The sequence below is a fragment of the Salminus brasiliensis genome, chromosome 14, assembly GCF_030463535.1.
Source record: "Salminus brasiliensis chromosome 14, fSalBra1.hap2, whole genome shotgun sequence".
NCBI classification, from domain to species: domain Eukaryota; kingdom Metazoa; phylum Chordata; class Actinopteri; order Characiformes; family Bryconidae; genus Salminus; species Salminus brasiliensis.
Window position 1 is genome coordinate 33,022,603 of NC_132891.1, and position 18,914 is coordinate 33,041,516.

General features: G+C 44.5%; 1 protein-coding gene across 3 annotated transcripts in view; it reads right to left on the reverse strand.

Annotated features, from left to right (window-relative positions):
- Positions 1 to 18,914, reverse strand: part of cc2d2a (coiled-coil and C2 domain containing 2A) — a 30,866-nt gene that overhangs the window by 8,964 nt on the left and 2,988 nt on the right. For all 3 annotated transcript variants that reach the window (XM_072697335.1, XM_072697334.1, XM_072697333.1), the window contains 24 exons: positions 17,281 to 17,361; positions 16,851 to 16,998; positions 16,365 to 16,456; positions 14,661 to 14,762; positions 14,252 to 14,341; positions 13,726 to 13,941; positions 12,076 to 12,235; positions 11,498 to 11,634; positions 10,770 to 10,901; positions 8,245 to 8,454; positions 7,963 to 8,069; positions 7,611 to 7,751; positions 6,206 to 6,362; positions 5,711 to 5,970; positions 5,393 to 5,570; positions 5,144 to 5,297; positions 4,625 to 4,772; positions 4,138 to 4,276; positions 3,739 to 3,942; positions 3,486 to 3,578; positions 2,295 to 2,386; positions 689 to 856; positions 481 to 586; positions 242 to 351 (listed from right to left, as the gene is read on the reverse strand). In XM_072697335.1, the coding sequence (XP_072553436.1) occupies positions 242 to 351; positions 481 to 586; positions 689 to 856; positions 2,295 to 2,386; positions 3,486 to 3,578; positions 3,739 to 3,942; positions 4,138 to 4,276; positions 4,625 to 4,772; positions 5,144 to 5,297; positions 5,393 to 5,570; positions 5,711 to 5,970; positions 6,206 to 6,362; positions 7,611 to 7,751; positions 7,963 to 8,069; positions 8,245 to 8,454; positions 10,770 to 10,901; positions 11,498 to 11,634; positions 12,076 to 12,235; positions 13,726 to 13,941; positions 14,252 to 14,341; positions 14,661 to 14,762; positions 16,365 to 16,456; positions 16,851 to 16,998; positions 17,281 to 17,361 (3,425 nt within the window). The remainder of the gene's footprint in view (positions 1 to 241; positions 352 to 480; positions 587 to 688; positions 857 to 2,294; positions 2,387 to 3,485; positions 3,579 to 3,738; positions 3,943 to 4,137; positions 4,277 to 4,624; positions 4,773 to 5,143; positions 5,298 to 5,392; positions 5,571 to 5,710; positions 5,971 to 6,205; positions 6,363 to 7,610; positions 7,752 to 7,962; positions 8,070 to 8,244; positions 8,455 to 10,769; positions 10,902 to 11,497; positions 11,635 to 12,075; positions 12,236 to 13,725; positions 13,942 to 14,251; positions 14,342 to 14,660; positions 14,763 to 16,364; positions 16,457 to 16,850; positions 16,999 to 17,280; positions 17,362 to 18,914) is intronic.

Genomic DNA, 18,914 nt, shown 5'->3' on the forward strand with positions numbered 1-18,914 from the left:
TTCAGCTGACTCCACTACATTCATTTCCCCAATCCACCAACACCAGCAACCAAATCTGCTGCTTTCACAGTAATGGTAAACTCTTTCAGGAAACACATTGAGCGCATTGTTTATTCAGCAGATATTTGAACTCTGAAATTGAGTTTCTTTGGCACGTGCAGTCGTGTTGAGTAAGCTCATAGTATGACTCTAGGTCAGGACGCAAATGCTGAAGTCATTATGAAAGTTTAAGAACTCAGACCTGAAAGGCAGCACCAGCTCTTCATTCCAGCAGGGGTTTGGTCCCTCAGCTGTGGAGGTCTGCAGCACTGTGCGCTGGAACGACACCTCCACAAAGGGCCGGATCACGGGCTAAAAGTCCACAGACACACACAGTGACATAGGTGTGTCAGGTAAATCACATGTACAGCAAATGAGAACATGACATGAAAGTCCAGACACGTCCTGAATGAAGGTCTGAGCTCTGTAAACGGGGGTTACCTGGCCGAGGGGCCACTCACTGCCCTGCAGTGCAGTCTGGGAGGATGAAGCTGCTGTAAACGTCTCAGTGTAGGAGCGAGCGCTCTTGGAACCTGCTGCTGGTTTACTGAAAATGACGGTATTGGTTTTACAAGATAACCTCTAAAATTTGATCATTTTCACAATTGCTTTTGTTGGAAACTGGTGGGAAAGGAAAGAGTTGTGGTACCTGGCGTGAGGTTTGCGGACGGGAATGTCGTAGCCTCTGATGATGTTGACCAGGAGTTTGATGTCTCCGTCTGAAAGGTTCTGCGCCGTGACCTTCTTCCTCTCCTTCCTCCGAGGCTTCAGAGGCCGCTTGGGCTCAGCTAGCTTAAACAGGTTCAGGCCCAAAACCCTGAAAGTGCAAACCAGCATTCACGGTCACTGAAAGTCGCAGGAGCCGATGGTATTTGTAAGCTGTTCACAGATCAGTTTTATACATTAGCTCTCAGTGATGATACTTTCTGTAAAAATGCTACATGGCCATCATCCATCTAGCTGTTTGTGGGTTTATGGAGGTCTGATGGACACTATCTCGTGGAGTGGGTGGATTTGAGAGGTTCTGAGGCTGGGATGTCCATAAGCCTGACCCAGGTCTAGTGTAGAATCTTATACATACTTTAAAATAAAATGTCTTCAGATGGTTCTTTGAGAAGGACCATAGAAGAACCACTTTTGGTTCTGTAAAGAACCCTTAAAAGGTCTAAAGAACCCTCACTGGAACCTTCTTTACACTCATACACATACATGCAGGTATACAGGTTTATCCTGCTGTTGTCAGAGTAACTGTCTTTCTACTAGATTTTGGAGGAGCATTGCTGTGAGGATTTGATTGCATTCAGCGACAAGAAGGTTAGTGAGGTCGGAATGCTGGATGATAAAGTCCTGGATGAAGCACCTTCATCCATCATTCCTAAGAACACAGTTCCTCCACTGCTCCACAGCTCAATGCTGCTGGGGGGCTTTATACCCCTCTAGCCCACGCCTAGCATTAGGCAGCATGGTTCTGATAGGTTCACCTAGGTTTATCTACTCCAGTGAGTCCTATTTTAATGGCCGTACTTCTTAACAGTTTGTCAGCAATGGGTGCAACTCAAAGCAGGTGTCCACAAACAATCGGACATGCAGTGTACGTCAATATGACAAACATGGTTCTTTGTGTATCTTTTTTTTTTTTTTTTTTAAATCTTCCAAATACGAAAGGGGCTTCGGATGGTTCTTTGAGCGATGCCGGAGAAGGACCACTTCTTTGTTGAGTGGTTATTCTATGGCATCATTCGTCAGTGAAGCTGATGATTACCTGCTATAGTGTTGGTGTACCTCAGGGGGGGATGTTTTCCATAGCTTGGGTGCGAGTTTGACAGCAATCAAGACTCTCCCTAACTCACACTGATACACGCACTGACAAACTGGACGCTTCTAGATCTACACACTGACCGGTACAGTACTACAGAGGAGGGGAACATAAAGAGAGGAAATCTAACGGGACGTGATAACAACCTTCACTTAGGTAAATAAGAGGGAATTCATAAACAGAAGTACAGAAAGAACAGAAAAAAAACCTGCACACGTACCCTCCTCCTGGACCTCTACATACACAACCACGCAAAAGGAAACGAAGATAAAAAAAAAGAAGAGAATTACCGAATAAACATGAACTGAACTGAAAAAAGTCAAATAAGAGCTTAAAAAAATGTCAAATCTAGACGACAGCTAATTTTACATTACTTCCTTTCAAAACACTTCATTATTAAAGCAGTGGAGGTGAACTGTGGGAGACTACAGGCAGTTACCCAATGCTGGGGACATCGTCTTCCACAATAAGATCAGACAGGATATAATAATGCTTGGAGATGAGGAACCGGTTGATGACCGACTCGCATACCTGGAAGAGAAAGAGAGAGTCTAAAATGTGACTCAGTTCAATAGGATCACTTCCATTTACCAGTGTAAACATATAACAAGTACATATTCTCTGATTGATTCACTTTCTGGGCTGCTCTGGAATCCTGGTCTGCTCTGGAAAGCGAACAACAACTTGGAAACTGTTGTTTATTAGAAATGGAGAAAAAACATAAAGCAAGGGAAATCATGGTGAACGTTAAAGCAACCTAAATCTCAACCTAAAACAAAATGACCAACATTCAAACTGAATGCACTGGAAATAATAAGTAATAGGACAGTCGGTCAACACTGCATGTTCAAACCAAGTGAACGCATAATAAATGATTTATTATGATTGTAAATATACACTTATATCTGATATATATCAGCCTTGTTTATGTTTTTCAGGGGCCTGAGATGTTCAGCTGAAGGCCGATATCAAGATGCTTCTGTTGTGTCGGGTAGATCTGAAATTGGGCTTAAGAAGTGGGCTCAAGCTGAAAGTGTCTGAGATACAGAACGACTCAATAACTATTATTATATTTTCATTTTTGTTATATATTGTCCCAGAAATAACCCTGACAGACGATATTTTTGGTTTATTTTAAGATCATTAAGGTCATTTTAATATTGGCAACATATTTAATGATATAATAATATCATAATAATGCAATTACACCCTTTTATTATTTAGAATATTCAGACCTTGGAATTTGAATATACAGATATTTAAATATCCTAAATAAATATAATGTAATATAAAACCACAAGTTGACCTACAGGCTCATTCCCGTTAAGGGGCTCTCCTCGCTAACACCATTGAGGTCAGCAAAAAGTTTTTGAGGTCATGTCCATATACTGCATAATTATTGTGACGAGCCTAGAACAGACTACAGGACTACAGTCTATAATTAAAGAACTACACAGTGCTCCGAATGGACAATGAGCACCGAACCAAGAAGGTGGAGCAAAAGTGATACGGCTGGTCGATTGTTGTCCATATGTAATAATCACAAACTGCCCCTTACAAGTGGACAGCACAACACATTTGTGACTCACAGTTGCTGTTTGGGAACAGACCTACACATGGCAGCACTCACCTTCTGTAAATACTTGGCCACCAGGGCTCTGTGTGCATCTATGTGCTCCTTTGTGTCGACGAGCTCTCCTTCCTTCAGCCTGCGTTCGTAATCCTGATGGGATGAATAATGTTTGTTAATAGCACAGACAGGACACAAGAGGGCGCCCTGCTAGAACACAGCGGTGAAAAACAAAGGATCGGACCGGATCTGGTTTAAATTAGCCTGGTCTAGATTGGTAGAATCAGAGAAATCTATAAACATCAAGTCTAACCTCAAACACTTTCTCCGATATCTCGCGCTCAGTGGCCGGGATGGTTTTAAAGTTGCGAAACTCTGGCTCCTCCTGGCTCCTCAACCTGAGCAGGCGAAAACGGCGCGAGCGTTCCAGCTCCTCATCGGACAGGAAGTTGAACTCCTCCTGCAGCTGCTCCAGACGGAAATAATCATGGACGGCCACCTCTCCTCCACTGGCTACCTACAGAGGGAGACACACAGAGAAAGAGTAAGGGCGGGTGGTGGTGGTGGTGGGGGGTTCAGATGCTTGTTTTTCTCAACTGATCACAGAAGCTCTTCTTTGATGGTACATCCTGATGTGGATATGAGGCTGTAAAGGACGGACTTGTGAAGTGAAAGCTACTGTGATGTGTGTCTACTTTAGAAGTTCACTCACTGAGAGCAGCTGCATTATGGAGGCGTTGTTGGGGTCATTGGGGTCAAGGCGAGACTCGGCTGCCCATTTTCCCAGCTTTTTCATGTCATTCAGACCTGATGCCCCAATACACGCGATAGCATCCATCTGCCTCAGGCCACTGAAGAAAGAGACAGGTGTGGAGAGAGATAGACAGAGAGAGAGAGATTTGTTTACAGTGGTGGTGAAAAGAACCAGACGTCCAGATGTCCAATAGATGCCCGAGACAGGTTTACAATAGGGTTTGAGAAGGTCTTTGAACTAAAATACCACAATTAGTAATTCAGTACAAGTCAAAAGTTACACAACTAGAAAAGCACTCTACAGGACAATGTGCAGCATCTCCTGAGATAATAGACACCCGTTGTGGAATGCAGACAATATAGCACTGTCGGAAAGAGAGACATAAGTATATGGACACTTTCCATGTGAACAAAGGAAACAAAAGGCAACAAGATATTTAGCTTACCTGTGCATGCCTGCGCCAGGCTGGGCGGAAGGTGGTGCAAGGGGAATGTCATCCTCCCCTATGGCCCAGGACACGCAGCAGGACAGCTTGCCCGAGGTCAGCAGGGTCTGCCTGTTACTGCCATCGGCCGCAAAGGAGAACGGCACATCTAAGACAAAACATTGCAACACAGATTATCATGCTTGAAAGAGAATGAAGACATAGGGTCATAATACTTTGTTAGCCTATTTTCACCCGGTTCTTCAATGCTCAGGACCCCACAGGACTGACCACCACAGAGCAGTAGGTAGTATTTGGGTGGTGGGTCATTCTCAGCACTGCAGTGACACTGACTGACATGGTGGTGGCGAGTGTGTTAGTAGACAGTACACAGTGCTCCTATATGGGAAGCTGTGGAGCTGACAGAATGGGCTGCAAATGTTACAAATATATAAAGAAATATATTAATATGGAGATACAAAGTGTGTGTGTGTGTGTGTGTGTGTGAGAGAGAGAGATAGCATGCATGTCTGCATTTACCACTGCCAACCCCCTCATGGTTGCAGGCGACTCTTTGGTTGCTGCTGAATTCCAGTTCCTCAGAAGGAGCACTGCCTGTTAGGACCGAAGACTCTGGAACTGGCACACACACCTCGGCTAACAGAGAAGAGGAGGAACTCCCACACTCGTATATCTGAGGAGTAAAAATGAAGATGTGTAAGACACATGTAAAGCACACACACACATACACACACACAAACACAACTCCCTACCAAAAAAACACCCTACCTGCAGCTTGATGCTCTCCGGCCAGTTCACTATCTTCAGATTGAAGATCTGACCAAAGTGAACCCTGAAGTCTGCGTTGAGTGAGCGACTGTCCGTCCTGGAAACTTCTTTGTCATTGTACAAAACTTTGACGAAGAGAGAGCGCTTGGATACGTCTTCTCTCCGAGCAAGTTCCCCCCTAAAAACACAAGCAGACATGAACATGGACACTGGTGTCAGATAAAGCGGGTCAGGAAGGGTGTCATCGACATGTAGCCTACATCTGCTGTGCTTGGGTGCAAAGTCTTTAAAATAGTGTGTGTGTGTGTGTGTGCTCACCGTGGACACTGCTCATTAGAAGTGACTGGACTGGAGGCAGTGAGTTCTGGAACCAGAACCGGTTCCCCGGGTTTCCTGCGGATCCTGGCAGCTTTCTCACGTATCTGCTGCTCCAGCCCTGCAATGTCAAGTTTCTCTGGAGCTTCTGGCTTCACTGGCTCCTCCCCCAACTCTTCTTCACTCTGCTCACCCTCCTCTTCCTCCTCATCCACATCCTGGGATTGTGGTCTTCTCTTTTTCTGTTTCTTCTTCATGGCTTTCTGAACACAGCAGAAAACAAACCAAGCAAACATTGATTGATATATACATAAATATATATATATGTTTCCTTGTGACATCAAACCATAAACCTCAAAAATGCAAATCTGATGTGAGTTTAATTGATTACATACTGTGTAATAACCTGAAAACGTATATATTGTAAACTGAATGCACTGCAACATAACTAAACTTCGTCACTCTGTCCCACATTAAAACCACAGCCACTGCACCCACCAGCTTCTTCCTCCAGGACTTCCACTCCTCCAGCTGTCTCCTGTACTCGCTCAGCTTTCTCTCATAGTCCTCCTCACACTCTGCCTGAAGCTCTGCCACCTCCGCCAGGATCTCTGCCTCCTGCTCCTGTTCATCTAAAGCCCGCTGCACCTCCTCCCTGAGGAAACATCAGATACAGGAGAGGGCTTCGTTTCTGCAGATGATTTCAGGGTTTTACAGGAATCCGGGTTGGATGTGTTGGCTTATTGATGCTTGCTAAAGAGGGTTAGACAGACTTACTGATATTCACTGGAAAAAAAACTGTTGAAGTTGGTTTGGTTGCCCTGTTGATGTTTGGTGAAGAGTGTTGGGTTGGCCTGTTGATGTTTGTTGAAGAGTGTTGGGTTGGCCTGTTGATGTTTGTTGAGTTATATGTTGGCTTACTGATGTTGAAGAGTGTTGGACTGTCTTACTAATGTTTATTGGAAATTGTTGGATTGGTTTGTTGATGTTTATTGAAGAGTGTTGAGTTGATTTGTTGATGTTTATTGAAGAGTGTTGAGTTGATTTGTTGATGTTTATTGAAGAGTGTTGAGTTGATTTGTTGATGTTTATTGAAGAGTGTTGGGTTGATTTGTTGATGTTTATTGAAGAGTGTTGGGTTGGCTTAATGATGTTTGTTAAAGAGTGTTGGGATAGCTTACTGATGTTCATTAAGTGCTGGGATAGCTTATTGATGTTTGTTGTTGTTTGTTGAGTGTTGGGATAGCTTATTGTTGAGTGCTGGGATAGCTTATTGATGTTTGTTGTTGTTTGTTGAGTGTTGGGATAGCTTATTGTTGAGTGCTGGGATAGCTTATTGATGTTTGTTGTTGTTTGTTGAGTGTTGGGATAGCTTATTGATGTTTGTTGTTGTTTGTTGAGTGCTGGGATAGCTTATTGATGTTTGTTGTTGTTTGTTGAGTGTTGGGATAGCTTATTGTTGAGTGCTGGGATAGCTTATTGATGTTTGTTGTTGTTTGTTGAGTGTTGGGATAGCTTATTGTTGAGTGCTGGGATAGCTTACTGATGTTTGTTGTTGTTTGTTGAGTGTTGGGATAGCTTATTGTTGAGTGTTGGGATAGCTTATTGATGTTCGTTGAGTGTTGGGATAGCTTATTGATGTTTGTTAAAGAGCGTTAGGTTGGCTTACTGTTGTTTGTTAAGTGTTGGGATAGCTTATTGATGTTCGTTGAGTGTTGGGATAGCTTATTGTTGTTTGTTAAGTATTGGGATAGCTTATTGATGTAAAATTATGTGGTTGACTTGACTGATGTCTCTTAAAGAGGGCTGGATTTAGAGAGTGTTATGCTATATAAGTAACGTTCAGTGAGGAGTGCTGGGTAAGTTTGTTGTGAAGTGTTAAGTCATCTTCAGCACTACGTACCTCCTGATGTAGAGTTTGTAGGGCGTGTTGGTGCACCTCTGGAACTCCCTCAGTGATTTGAGCTCCTTCCACACTTTTATGATGCTTTTCAGAAGAGTTCTGTCTTTTTCTTGCTCCGAGTCTCGCAGTTGACGCGTGTGTCTGACAAAACAGCGGCAGATCATAGACCGAACCTCCACCAAAATTTACAGCAGAGAATCTGCAAAATCTGGAACATCTGAAGACAAGCTTGGCCTCTATAGTTTAGATGATCTTATGGGGTGTTCAAAGTAAACTGGAAAACGCAAGGTCATCTGAACACCATTCATTCAGTCATTCTATGACCTCACAGAGTTTAAAGCCAGCTACTTACCTCACTTCTTGCTTGTACTCTGCTATTCTCTGTTGGGTCACATGACTAATGCCTTCTCCACTATGCAGCTCCAGCATGTTCCGAATTGTGTTCCTCAAACCATTTAACTGCATTCATGTACACACCCACACGCACACGCACATAAGGAGAACCATGTTAAAGTAAATTCTATATTCATGAATAGCAACCTCCCAAACACCCCCCACCCCCCCGACACACACACCAAGCTCCTAGCACAAAGCAAACAACCAGCTTGTGATGTGCGACCGCAGGCTGTGTTACCTTATCAGTCAGCAGGCAGGTTAGGTTTTTGTGCTGTCTGCTGAGGTACTGGTCGTAGAGCTGGGCCAGACGGGCCCCCAGCACATGCTCCCGGCTGAACAGGGGATGATGAGAGAATATAAGCCCCGAAACGTCTACATCCAGCTGGTAGTCTCCTTGTGTGTCCCCAACACCCGCAATGTAACGGTTCACATATTTAGACTTCAGGGCCTAAAGAGCAAAGCCACGAAAAACAGATTTTTGTCAAATTAATTAACTTGAGATAATTATCTTGATAAGAATACCACAGGATGGGTTTCTCAGGAAGTCATTAAGCCCTCCCACCAAACAGTTCTGTGGCCTCAGGTATGGTGCTGAGAAAACTGCACTCATTACAGCACCCCTAAACAACAACAGGCTTGGGGAGATCACCGTGGATGGCGTATTGGTGCCATCTGCAGGATATGGTCAGTAATGCATGTTAGTTTTCCCTATATACACCATATGTCCAAATGTTTGTGGACACCTCTTCTAATGAATGCATTCAGCCATGTTACGTTGCACCCATTGCTGACACAGCTCGCCTAGCCCCTATAGAGAAGTACTGCCAATAGAATAGGACTCTATGGAGCACATAACATAATGGAACCTATTGGCACCATGACTAATGCTAGGAATGGGCTAGAGGGGGTATAAAGCCACCAGTATGAGCTGTGCAGCAGCGGAGGTGGTGATCATCCAACAAGCTGCTCTTTACAGCACAGTACAAACAGGGAACACAGGAAACAGACCCCACAGTTCATATGTAAAGGAATTTAGGAACTGCATAAATAACTGAGTGAAGGTAAAGTACAGGAGGAGCCTTCTTCCCTTACTCCAACAGAAGCAGGATCTCTTTTTTTAATACCCTTGATTTCAGAAGAAACAGTGAATGAGCAGGTGTCCCAATACTTTTGTCCACATAGCATATTGTGTATAGTGCTTTATTTAGTTATAGTAAGACCTATGTCCTTTTTCCCCCCAGTATTATTTGTGTGGCTCAGCATGTGCTGTGCATTTTCGTGTAGATCCTGTTCAGAGATATTCTGGGGTGGAGTTCTCACAATCGAGTTTGATCTGTTTGAGATGATGCCCCCTGATATCTCACGAAGATCTAAAGGAGACATGAGCTTGAATGCTGAGCCAGACTGTTGGCTCTTGATGCCGCCACAAGCCCTGACCCAAAACCACTGGTGTTTATTATTACCGCCACATGTGACTTACAGGCTTTTATTCATGTCAGGAGGAACTTTATTAGTGTGTGAGGTCACTCTGGGTTTGTAGCTGAAGTCATTCCGATGTGAAGTGAGTGTCTTCATACCAACCACTGGCCTCTTCCTTCATTGCTTGGACTGACAGCACAAACTCTCTACTCTGAACTCTAAACTACAAACTCCCTGTTCCACCAATGACATCATTCCACATCTGGAGCCACTCCTAGCTTTCACACTGCTCATTTTGGCAAATATTATTGGCTGGCCTTGTTGCTTAGCAACAGCCTGCATTCATGCACAAAAATAAGCATGAAGATGCATGAAGATGTGGCATTTTCACATCTGCAATAAAATGTGGCTAATGATTCCCCCACGACTACCAATCCACCCACCCATCTGACTAATGATCCCCCCACGACTACCAATATACCCACCCACCCGACAAACTAAATCCCCTGACTACCAACCCACCTGACTAATAATCCCCCTCACACGACTACCAATCCACCACAACTCCCAATCCACCCACCCGACTAACCAAATCACCTGAATATCAACCCACCTGACTAATGATCCCCACCAACGACTACAAATCCACCCACCCGACTAACCAAATCACCTAAATACCAACTTACCTGACTAACAATCCATCCACCCAAATAATGATCCTCCCACTCGACTAACCAATTCACCTGACTAACAACCCACCTGACTAATAATCCCCCCACACGACTACCAATCCACCCACCCACCTGACTAATGATCCCCCCACGACTACCAATATACCCACCCACCCAACAAACCAAATCCTCTGACTACCAACCCACCAGAGTAATAATCCCCCCACACGACTACAAATCTACCCACCCACCTGACTAACGATCCACCCACCAACTAACCAAATCACCTGAATACCAACCTACCTGACTAATGATCCACACACCCGACTAACCAATTCACCTGACTAACAACCCACCTGACTAATGATCCTCCATGACTACCAATCCACCCACCCACCCGACTACCTACCCACCCGACTAACAATCCCCACCCGACTAACATTCCACCCACCCACCTGACTAACCAAATCACCTGGCTAACAACCCACCTGACTAATGATCCCCCACGACTACCAATCCACCCACTCACCCACCCAAGAGCATTCACAAACCCCACTCCACTTCCTACCAAAGGTATGGGCTTTTAACCTGCTCTAGCCTACGTGTTCCTGAGTTGATCTGGGAGTGCAACAGAGCTGAGAACACATGGTTGCTCTGCAGGAGTCTGGTGTACCTTTCTGTAGACAGTCTGCAGTGTTGGGTCGAGCTCCTCCTCCAGATGATAAAGGGGCGGTCTCGAGGAAGACTCTTTGATTGGGTCAGGCAAAGCCATGATCCGCCCGTCATCTCCAAACCACTTTCTGCCCTGGCCGGAGAGGAAAGGTCACAGCGTTTCAGTGTGCACATTAAAGATGTTTAGACACATGGAACAGTTGGGAAAACGTTTTGGCCAACACATTAAAGTAGCAGTTTCACAGGGAGACCACTCCAAGTCCAATCGGAGACACAGGAATTACACGGATAACACGGAAACGGGTCCAAATTAAACACAGGCTTTTTTTTCCATTTATACTGAAAAGCTGCCCGCAAAGCACCTCTCTGCCGACGGAATAAAGCTGTTACATGGACGTCAATCGGAAAGCAGAGTTTTTCGATCATGTATATCGTATACATCACGATTCCAGCACTTGGTGAGATAATATAGTGGTTTATGGATGTAGCTTTTGAACAGACACTTGGAAGAAACATCATAAGCCTTGGAAGGATTACAGTGAATGTGGCAATAATTACAGAGGCTCAAAATCAGTGCCATCTGGCAAGTGTTGCCGTTCAGTAGGTGGTTCCACATCCATAACAGAAGTGCTCCTCTGATAAATGAGTTCCTGGGTCTCATAACAGTGTAGTTTTCAGCCTCCACCCCTACTACCCAAAGCTACTCAACCAAGCTATGACTGAATTTACCTCATCTTGCTTTAAAATGCGATTTTCCAAAATGTTCTGATTGGATAGGATGACGGGTGGTCTCTCCCCCACGTACAGCCCCTCCTCCTCCAGGTAACGGGGCTGCACATTCTCCGGGAGCTTACAGGAGGGTGGCACTGAAATACACAAGCACACAGAGGGTAAGGAACATTACATGGTCTACTGCAGGTTGCTTTCTCTGCTGTACCAAGAATAGGAGGATAGCGAGAGCTGGGCCAATAGTGCTCGCTCTGGGACTCGAACTAGCCCATCTTCTGACGGTAGGGCCAATGCTTAGACAGCTGTGCCATTCAGGAGCTTGTCCAAGTATCCAAGGCAAGGCTGTACTCTGTGATGTACCAGGACTAGGAAGGGCATCCTTTCCATCCCTCCCCCCAAAGAGAGCTAGGCCAATTGTGCCATCTCTGGGACTCCTGGATCGAACCTGCAATCTCTTGAAGATATGGCCAACGCTTAAGACAGCTGCACCACTCAAGAGCCTCCTAGATCAGAAGTATCCGAGGCTAGGTTCAGCGGTTATTATTTTACCAGCAGCCGTCCTGCTTAATGCACTGTACCTGGCCTCGTGCTGGGGGTGAAGAGAACCTCCCTCTCTCTCAGGACCCGCCTGTTGTACCCTATGTACTCCGCTTTCTTCAATTCCAGAAAGTCCTGTGCCGACTGATCGATGATGAACAAATCCTCCTCTTCATCTCTGACCAGAGGGGCGTCTTCGTCCTGAGACAGAGCCATGGAAAGCAACGTGTTATCAGTGCTATTATTCGTTTAGTAAATCTTGATAGCACTTGACAAGCAGACCGTTTCAGATGAGTCCCATCTGAGGCACAGTAACTGATTAACAGTCAAACTGGTCCAAATCAAACACTGGTCCAATTCTCTCACCATGTTTTTTTTCTGATGTTTTCAATGTGAATGAAAACATCCATCCTGACTGAGTAAAGCTGTCTTATGGGCAGGGTTTGGCAAAGCAAGAGAACTGTACCCTCCTTTATGAATAATATTGCTTATAATAACAAAGTTAATAAAGATAAAGTCATTCAGATCATTTACATTGTTTGGAGGCTTATACTCATACAGATTAGAGGCCTGTAAATAAACAAACTTTGCCAGCTAATAATGTTTAAAAAGTTAAAGGGGTTGTAGACGGCTGTTTACTACTGTTTTTTAAACATATATATTTTTAATTGGCTTTACTTGAAAATACTTTATGTGCACTACAGTATTTATGGGGTAAAAAAAGGTTAAAAGGCATGTATGTTTTGATTTCATGATGTTGCAAGGTGGTTGCTATGATGTTGCTAGGTGGTTGCTATGTAGTTTTGTGGTAACAAAACCCATGGGCCCAGAAACATTTATATTTTAAGCATAGAATTAAAAAAAGAACTAGAACGGTTGCTATTATATCAGAGGTGTTGCTAAGTGGTTGCGAAGATGCTGCTAGGTGGTTGCTATGGAATTGCTAAATAGCTGCATCTGATCTAAATGCAAAGTTTTGCGGTTCTAGCTCAAAAACGTGAGTGAGAAGAAACATTTTCTATTTTCAGCAAAGAATAGAAAAAGAATAAGAAGAATAAGAAGGTGGTTACTATGGTATTGCTAGGTGGTTGCTATGGAGTTACGTCCTATAGAAGTGCAGTGTTTTGTGGTTCTAGCTAGTAAACTACGGGACAAGAAACATTTTATATTTTGAGCATAGAATTGGAATAAGAACTAGAAAGGTTGCTAGGTAGTTGCTAAGATGCTGTTTGGTGGTTGCTATGGAGTTGCTAAGTTGCTGTGTCAGATCTAAGTGCAAGGCTTTGCGGTTCTAGCTCAAAAACGGAGTGAGAAGAAACATTTTCTATTTTCAGCAAAGAATAGAAAATTAATAAGAACTAATGAAATGTTGCTACGGTATCCCAGGTGGTTGCTATGGTGTTGCTGGGTGGTTGCTATGATGTTTCATGGTGGTTGTGTCTGACTAAAGTGCACATTTTTGTAGCTCAAAAACTGTGGGACAAGAAACATTTTAGATTTTAAGCACAGAATAAGAATAAGAACTAGAAACTATGCTAAGGTGTTGCTAGATGGTTGCTATGGTATCCCATGAGATTGGATGGGTTACTAGTTAATTGTTGTCACCATGGCATAAGTAGGATGCACAAATGTTTACATGCACATCCCATTCACTCCTATGGGAAGAAATTCTGTAAAACTCAGTTGCTTACCCGGTCTCTGGGCTCGTCCTCTCCTTCATGTGCTCTCGCCATCTCGGCTTCTTCCTCTTCCTCCTCCTCTTCCTCATCTGCTTCTTCTTCCTCATCGTCTGTGCTCCTGGGTTTTTTCTTTGTTCGGTTCTTGCGTCGCCTTTCTTGGGGTTCAGGGTCGAAGTTGAAGGTAAAGAATTTGTAAGCCTCCTCAGCGGTGGGCAACCCAGTCTCTGTCTGTTTAGAGGAACAAAACTGAGGCTTTCCTCAAGCGACGCAGCGAAGCTGAGACAAACATGATGCTGAGAAATAAAAGATACGATCATCCTGATTCTACAACACTTCACTGGAAGCCAAACCTCTGATTTCATGCCTGATGTTCATTTATTGCCTCCACAAATATTGCTCATTAAGCTATGCTGGAAACATAATAACGTACAGAACCTCCAAGTGCACTGCGGTATTATGTTCCCCGAGTGCTGCATCACATTAGAGGAATGTCTGAGTGCTGTGCTGCGCTGTGCTTTGCAAAAGAACACTCTCTCACCCTCGCGTCCCGGGTGGCCCGTCTGGCTGCGTCCCGAAATTTCACTCTGGCAGAGAAGGAGGATTCTTCATCACGGAGGTCCGGGTCAACCTGCAAAGTCAGAACGATGACAGCGTCTCTATTACTGGAGTTCATGTGCAGACAGACGTAAGGTTCCTTTGCTCGTTTCTGCCCCGATCTGATCCGGTCTGATCTGACTCGATCTTGACAACACCTGCACGGCAAGTCTGTTGACTCAGTGGCCATCTTTGCAATGCCACCGTGCAGTAATTTCCAGCCACTCAAGACAAGGCTTCCATCTCTATGAATGGGGGAGGCCAAAATTCCCCAAACTGAAGGTCCGATTACTGTATCAGAAACATGTTAGAAATATATAACTGATCAAATCGATGGGACTTGGTGGGCGTACCTCTCTGTCGAACCTGGTGAGTGCCTCCCTGTCTCGGAGACCCCGCAGACGACTGGGCGGCTCCAGTGAGGCCTCCTGCTGCAGCAGACTCGCAGCTTTGGACTGACAGGTGAGAGTGTTAAGAACATTAGAAAAGTCTTCATTTAAATAATAATTATAATAATAATAAGAAGAAGAAGACGATGATGATGACGAAGAATAGCCTTAATAACTGTTAGGATAAACAGAAAGGGGTCTCCCAGTGTCTCAGTCTAACATGCCGCCACTATGGCCAGAGGGTCGCAAGTTCGAACCCCGAGCCATGCCGCTTTGCCATCAGCAGCCGGAGCCAGAGAGAGCACTATTGGCAGTACTTTCTCCGGGTAGGCAGATGGCGCTCTCTCCCCTCATCACTCCTAAGCAATGCTGGCTGGCACAGGCATTTTTTTAGGCTGGTGCAGTGGAGCTAGGGACCTGGCGCTTTCCTCTAAGCGTGTCTGCTGGGCAGCGATGACGCACTTTGCAAGTCTTTACCCTAGTGGGAGTTACGATGTAATGCGCCGTCATTATGGCCCGAGGTCGTGAGTTCAAACCCCGAGCCATGCCGCTTTGCCATCAGCGTCGCTGGGTGGGTAGATGGCACTTTCTCCTCTGGCGACATCACTTTTAAAGCAATGTTGGCACATTTTCCAACCAAAATTAGGAAGAATGAAGAAAGCAGTCTTTCCCTGCGATGCTTGACACTGTACAAGTTTTGCAAAGCCTGAACCACACAGCATTTAGGAAGATTACCATAGTAGAAATGACATGGAGGCACATGCTGTTCTCTAGCTTGCAACAAACTTGTGAGTTTGGGTTGTTGCTATGTTGCTATCTTGTTGCTGCTCAAATATGTAAACAGGTACTGCTAAATTCTGTCCAATGACATCACTTGACCTTTTGCTGTTGTTGGTGGCTTAGACTTCGGTTAATGCGCTGCAACACTGCCAAGTTACAAAACAGGCCCTTGAAAAAGCCCACCATCCTCAAGCAAACGTTTTGAAATCATTCCTTTCCTCTTTCTCATCCGTCCCGGACATCTGCCTGAACGAACTAGCAAAACTTTAACCTCTACCAAAGCAAAAGGGAGCTTTATATTACATACACTACACAGACAAAAGTAATGGGACACCTGCTTGTTTGCTGTTTCTTCCTAAATCAAGAATATATATATTATATATATTAAAAATAGAGTATCCAGAGTATCCAGCTTTTGTTGGAGTAACTGCCTCTACTGTCCAGGGAAAAAAGGCTTTTTACTAGATTCTGGAGGAGCACTGCTATGAGGATTTGATTGCATTCAGCAAAAAAAAGCATGAGTAAGCTCAGGATGTTGGATGATCACCACCCCACCTCATTATTCCCAACTCCTCTCCAGTCCTTCCAAAAGTATTTGACGGAGAACCAACCATCCTTCCAGACAGCAGTTCCACTGCTCCACAGCTCAATGCTGGGGGGCTTTATACCCCTCCAGCCCACGCCTGGTATTAGGCATGATGTTCCAATATGTTTTCAAGCTGCTCCAGAGAGTCCTATTCTATTGTCAGTAGAGAATAAGCTGTGTCAGCAATGGCTGCAACTCAAAGTAGCTGAACACAGTCATTAGGAGGGGTGTCCACAAACATCTGGACATATAGTGTAGCTTTATCTATGTGGCAGTGTGTGATGTTGGTGGAGTTAGCTTACCCTGGCCACTCTTAGCTTCTCCCTCATACGCTGCCTCATTGAGCTCTCTGAAAGACTGGAGTCAGCCCTGGCAACAGGGAGAGGAGGAAGATCTGAGGAAGAGAGTCGGGGTGAGGGGTTAGGGAGTGAGTCCAGTTCTAATATCTATGGAGTATAATCTGCAAGGGCAAACATCAATCCATCCATCTTTATACTAGCTTCTTCCTGCTCAGGATCGAGGTGGGTCCTCCGTGGAATCAATGGGTGAATAGCAAGCTTACCCCTGGACAGAGGGCCAGCCTCAAGTGAGCGTATCTACAGTAGCCTGTCTACTGCATCTATTGACTCTTGCGTCTAGAAGGTTGAAGGTTGAAGGTTACCAAGGTTACCAGGCTTACCAGGTGTGTCTGGGCATAAAAAATCACCAAGCTTTGGTGAACTCTGGCCCTTTGGGACTGGAAGGTCGAGACCTTTCCTCTAACTGATCCCATGCTGAGATTCATTCACCTCTTTGTAACCTGACTGAGCGGCCTCCCTCTGCCAGGGTCTCCACTGAATGGTCCTCCAGCTCCTGCTGCAGCTCCTGCACAGCTGTGACCTCCTCCTGGAGCATCTCTTCTTCTGGAGGACCCTCCATTGACATCTCTTCTAAGAGCTGGAATACAGGGAATACAAGAAAGTTTAGGATATTGGAGAGAAAAGGGGCCACAATACAGGCTTACACACTGTTAGAAGTATAAGTTCCTTGAGGATCACTGTGGAGGAACCTCTTGAGGTGCTTCGAGGAATCATTTTCTTCTTAAAAAAAAAAAAAATTCTTGAAGGTTCCTCAAAGCACCTTGAGAGGTATCTCCAATGTTTCAAATTGAAGAACCGATGTTCTATCAAACAGCCACTGAATAACTGTAGCAAGTCTGATGAAGCTCTGACATTTTACCTTCTTTTTCCTCTTCATTCTCTGAGCTTTCAGCGACCGTCGCAGGGTTTCGCCTGGGTCATCTCCTCTGCCAGTCAGCTCCTGATGTGGTTCATTAACACACAGTGAGATTAACATGCAACCCCATACACTAATATGACTCGGGTTATACAGTTCTAGAGAGAGGTTCTGGTGCAGCTCCACCAAAGTTCCATAGTGCAGTTAGCAGCGTTCCGGCCTGGAGTGGCAATGGCCAAGGCGCCATTCCCCCATATTACAGTCAGTGGAGCATCAGCATGATTCCTGGAGCTGCTATTTTAAGGTAAAAACGCTACATAAAGCTGCTTTGTATGTGTTGCCATGCTTATGTTGTGTCACTAGCCATGGTGTGTTGGTATGGTGTGTAGTGGTACACAATCTGGCCTGATATCTGCAGTTGTTGGTCTATTGGTGTGTAATAACTGGTTTATAGTGGGTGAGGCAAGCGGTTTTCCGGTTCTCCCGCTGGTCAAACAGAGCATTTTAGTGAGAGTTGTATAAAGAGTCAGATATTATGGTCTGTTTCATGTTCCACTGTAAAATAGCTCCACACTGCAGAACCTCAACTCCTTTATTTACCTTCTGAGAACGCCTTGAGGACACCTGAGGGTGCTTTGAACACATCGGTAATAGGCCACAGGCTGTTTAAATGGTAAAAATATGTCTGGATTGGTCCAGTTTTGGTCCAGTGGGCATTTCTAGTCATTATTAGGACGGTGTATTGACAAGAACCTGGTGATCTGATGCGTAACACGATGCAAGGATTATAAACATATTTGATATATTGCAATAAATTAAGATACTGTAAGCTAAGCAAAACTGTTATTATACAAGAAAAGCCAGGCAAGGGTCATTGTGCCAGACCACCACTATAGAGACTACAGTGTTTTTCCATTTTTGACTTAATCTGAATCTGTTCTTTACATTGGGTCGGAACTTCATGATGAATGGACCAATAGAAATGCTCCAAAATGACTATATAGGAATAAATCATTTTTACCTTGACTGTCATTGAAGATAACTAACCCTCAGACCCTGTGACCATCTCAAGCCTTGCCCTCAGAAGTCTTAAGATGTAGACCATATATTTACTAGTTTTTAAATGTGAAGGGTCCAGGACCTCATTACCATGGCTTGCGGCTAACCATGCGGTACAATATTATAATAATACATATTTATAGTAGAATATCCTGATACTCCGCTATATTGATATGTTCTTACACCCCTAGTAATTAAACATTAAAATGTGCAGATGTGTGTTTTCTTTAGAGGATTTTCACTTGTAATATGAATTATTATACAAACCATGTGATCAAGTTGATCAAACGTTAGCCCTCGACTTTATATAGAACTTCGAAGTGGACAAGTCAAAGTTAGCATTAGCAAGAAGAGGATTCAGAGAGGTCTATTAGCTCTACGCAAAAAAGAGGCCTAGTTCAGAGGTCATCCGTTTTATCCACAGCCAGTGTGGCAGCAAATATTCCAGCTTTTCACTCCCATTAAGGCGGTATGTCCGGCTGTTGGCGGAGAAGACTGATGACTGACTCTGGTGTAGTAAATTGTGAGGAGATCATTAGATCAAATCCCAGCAAGGCCTCAGCACTCCATTGTTGTCA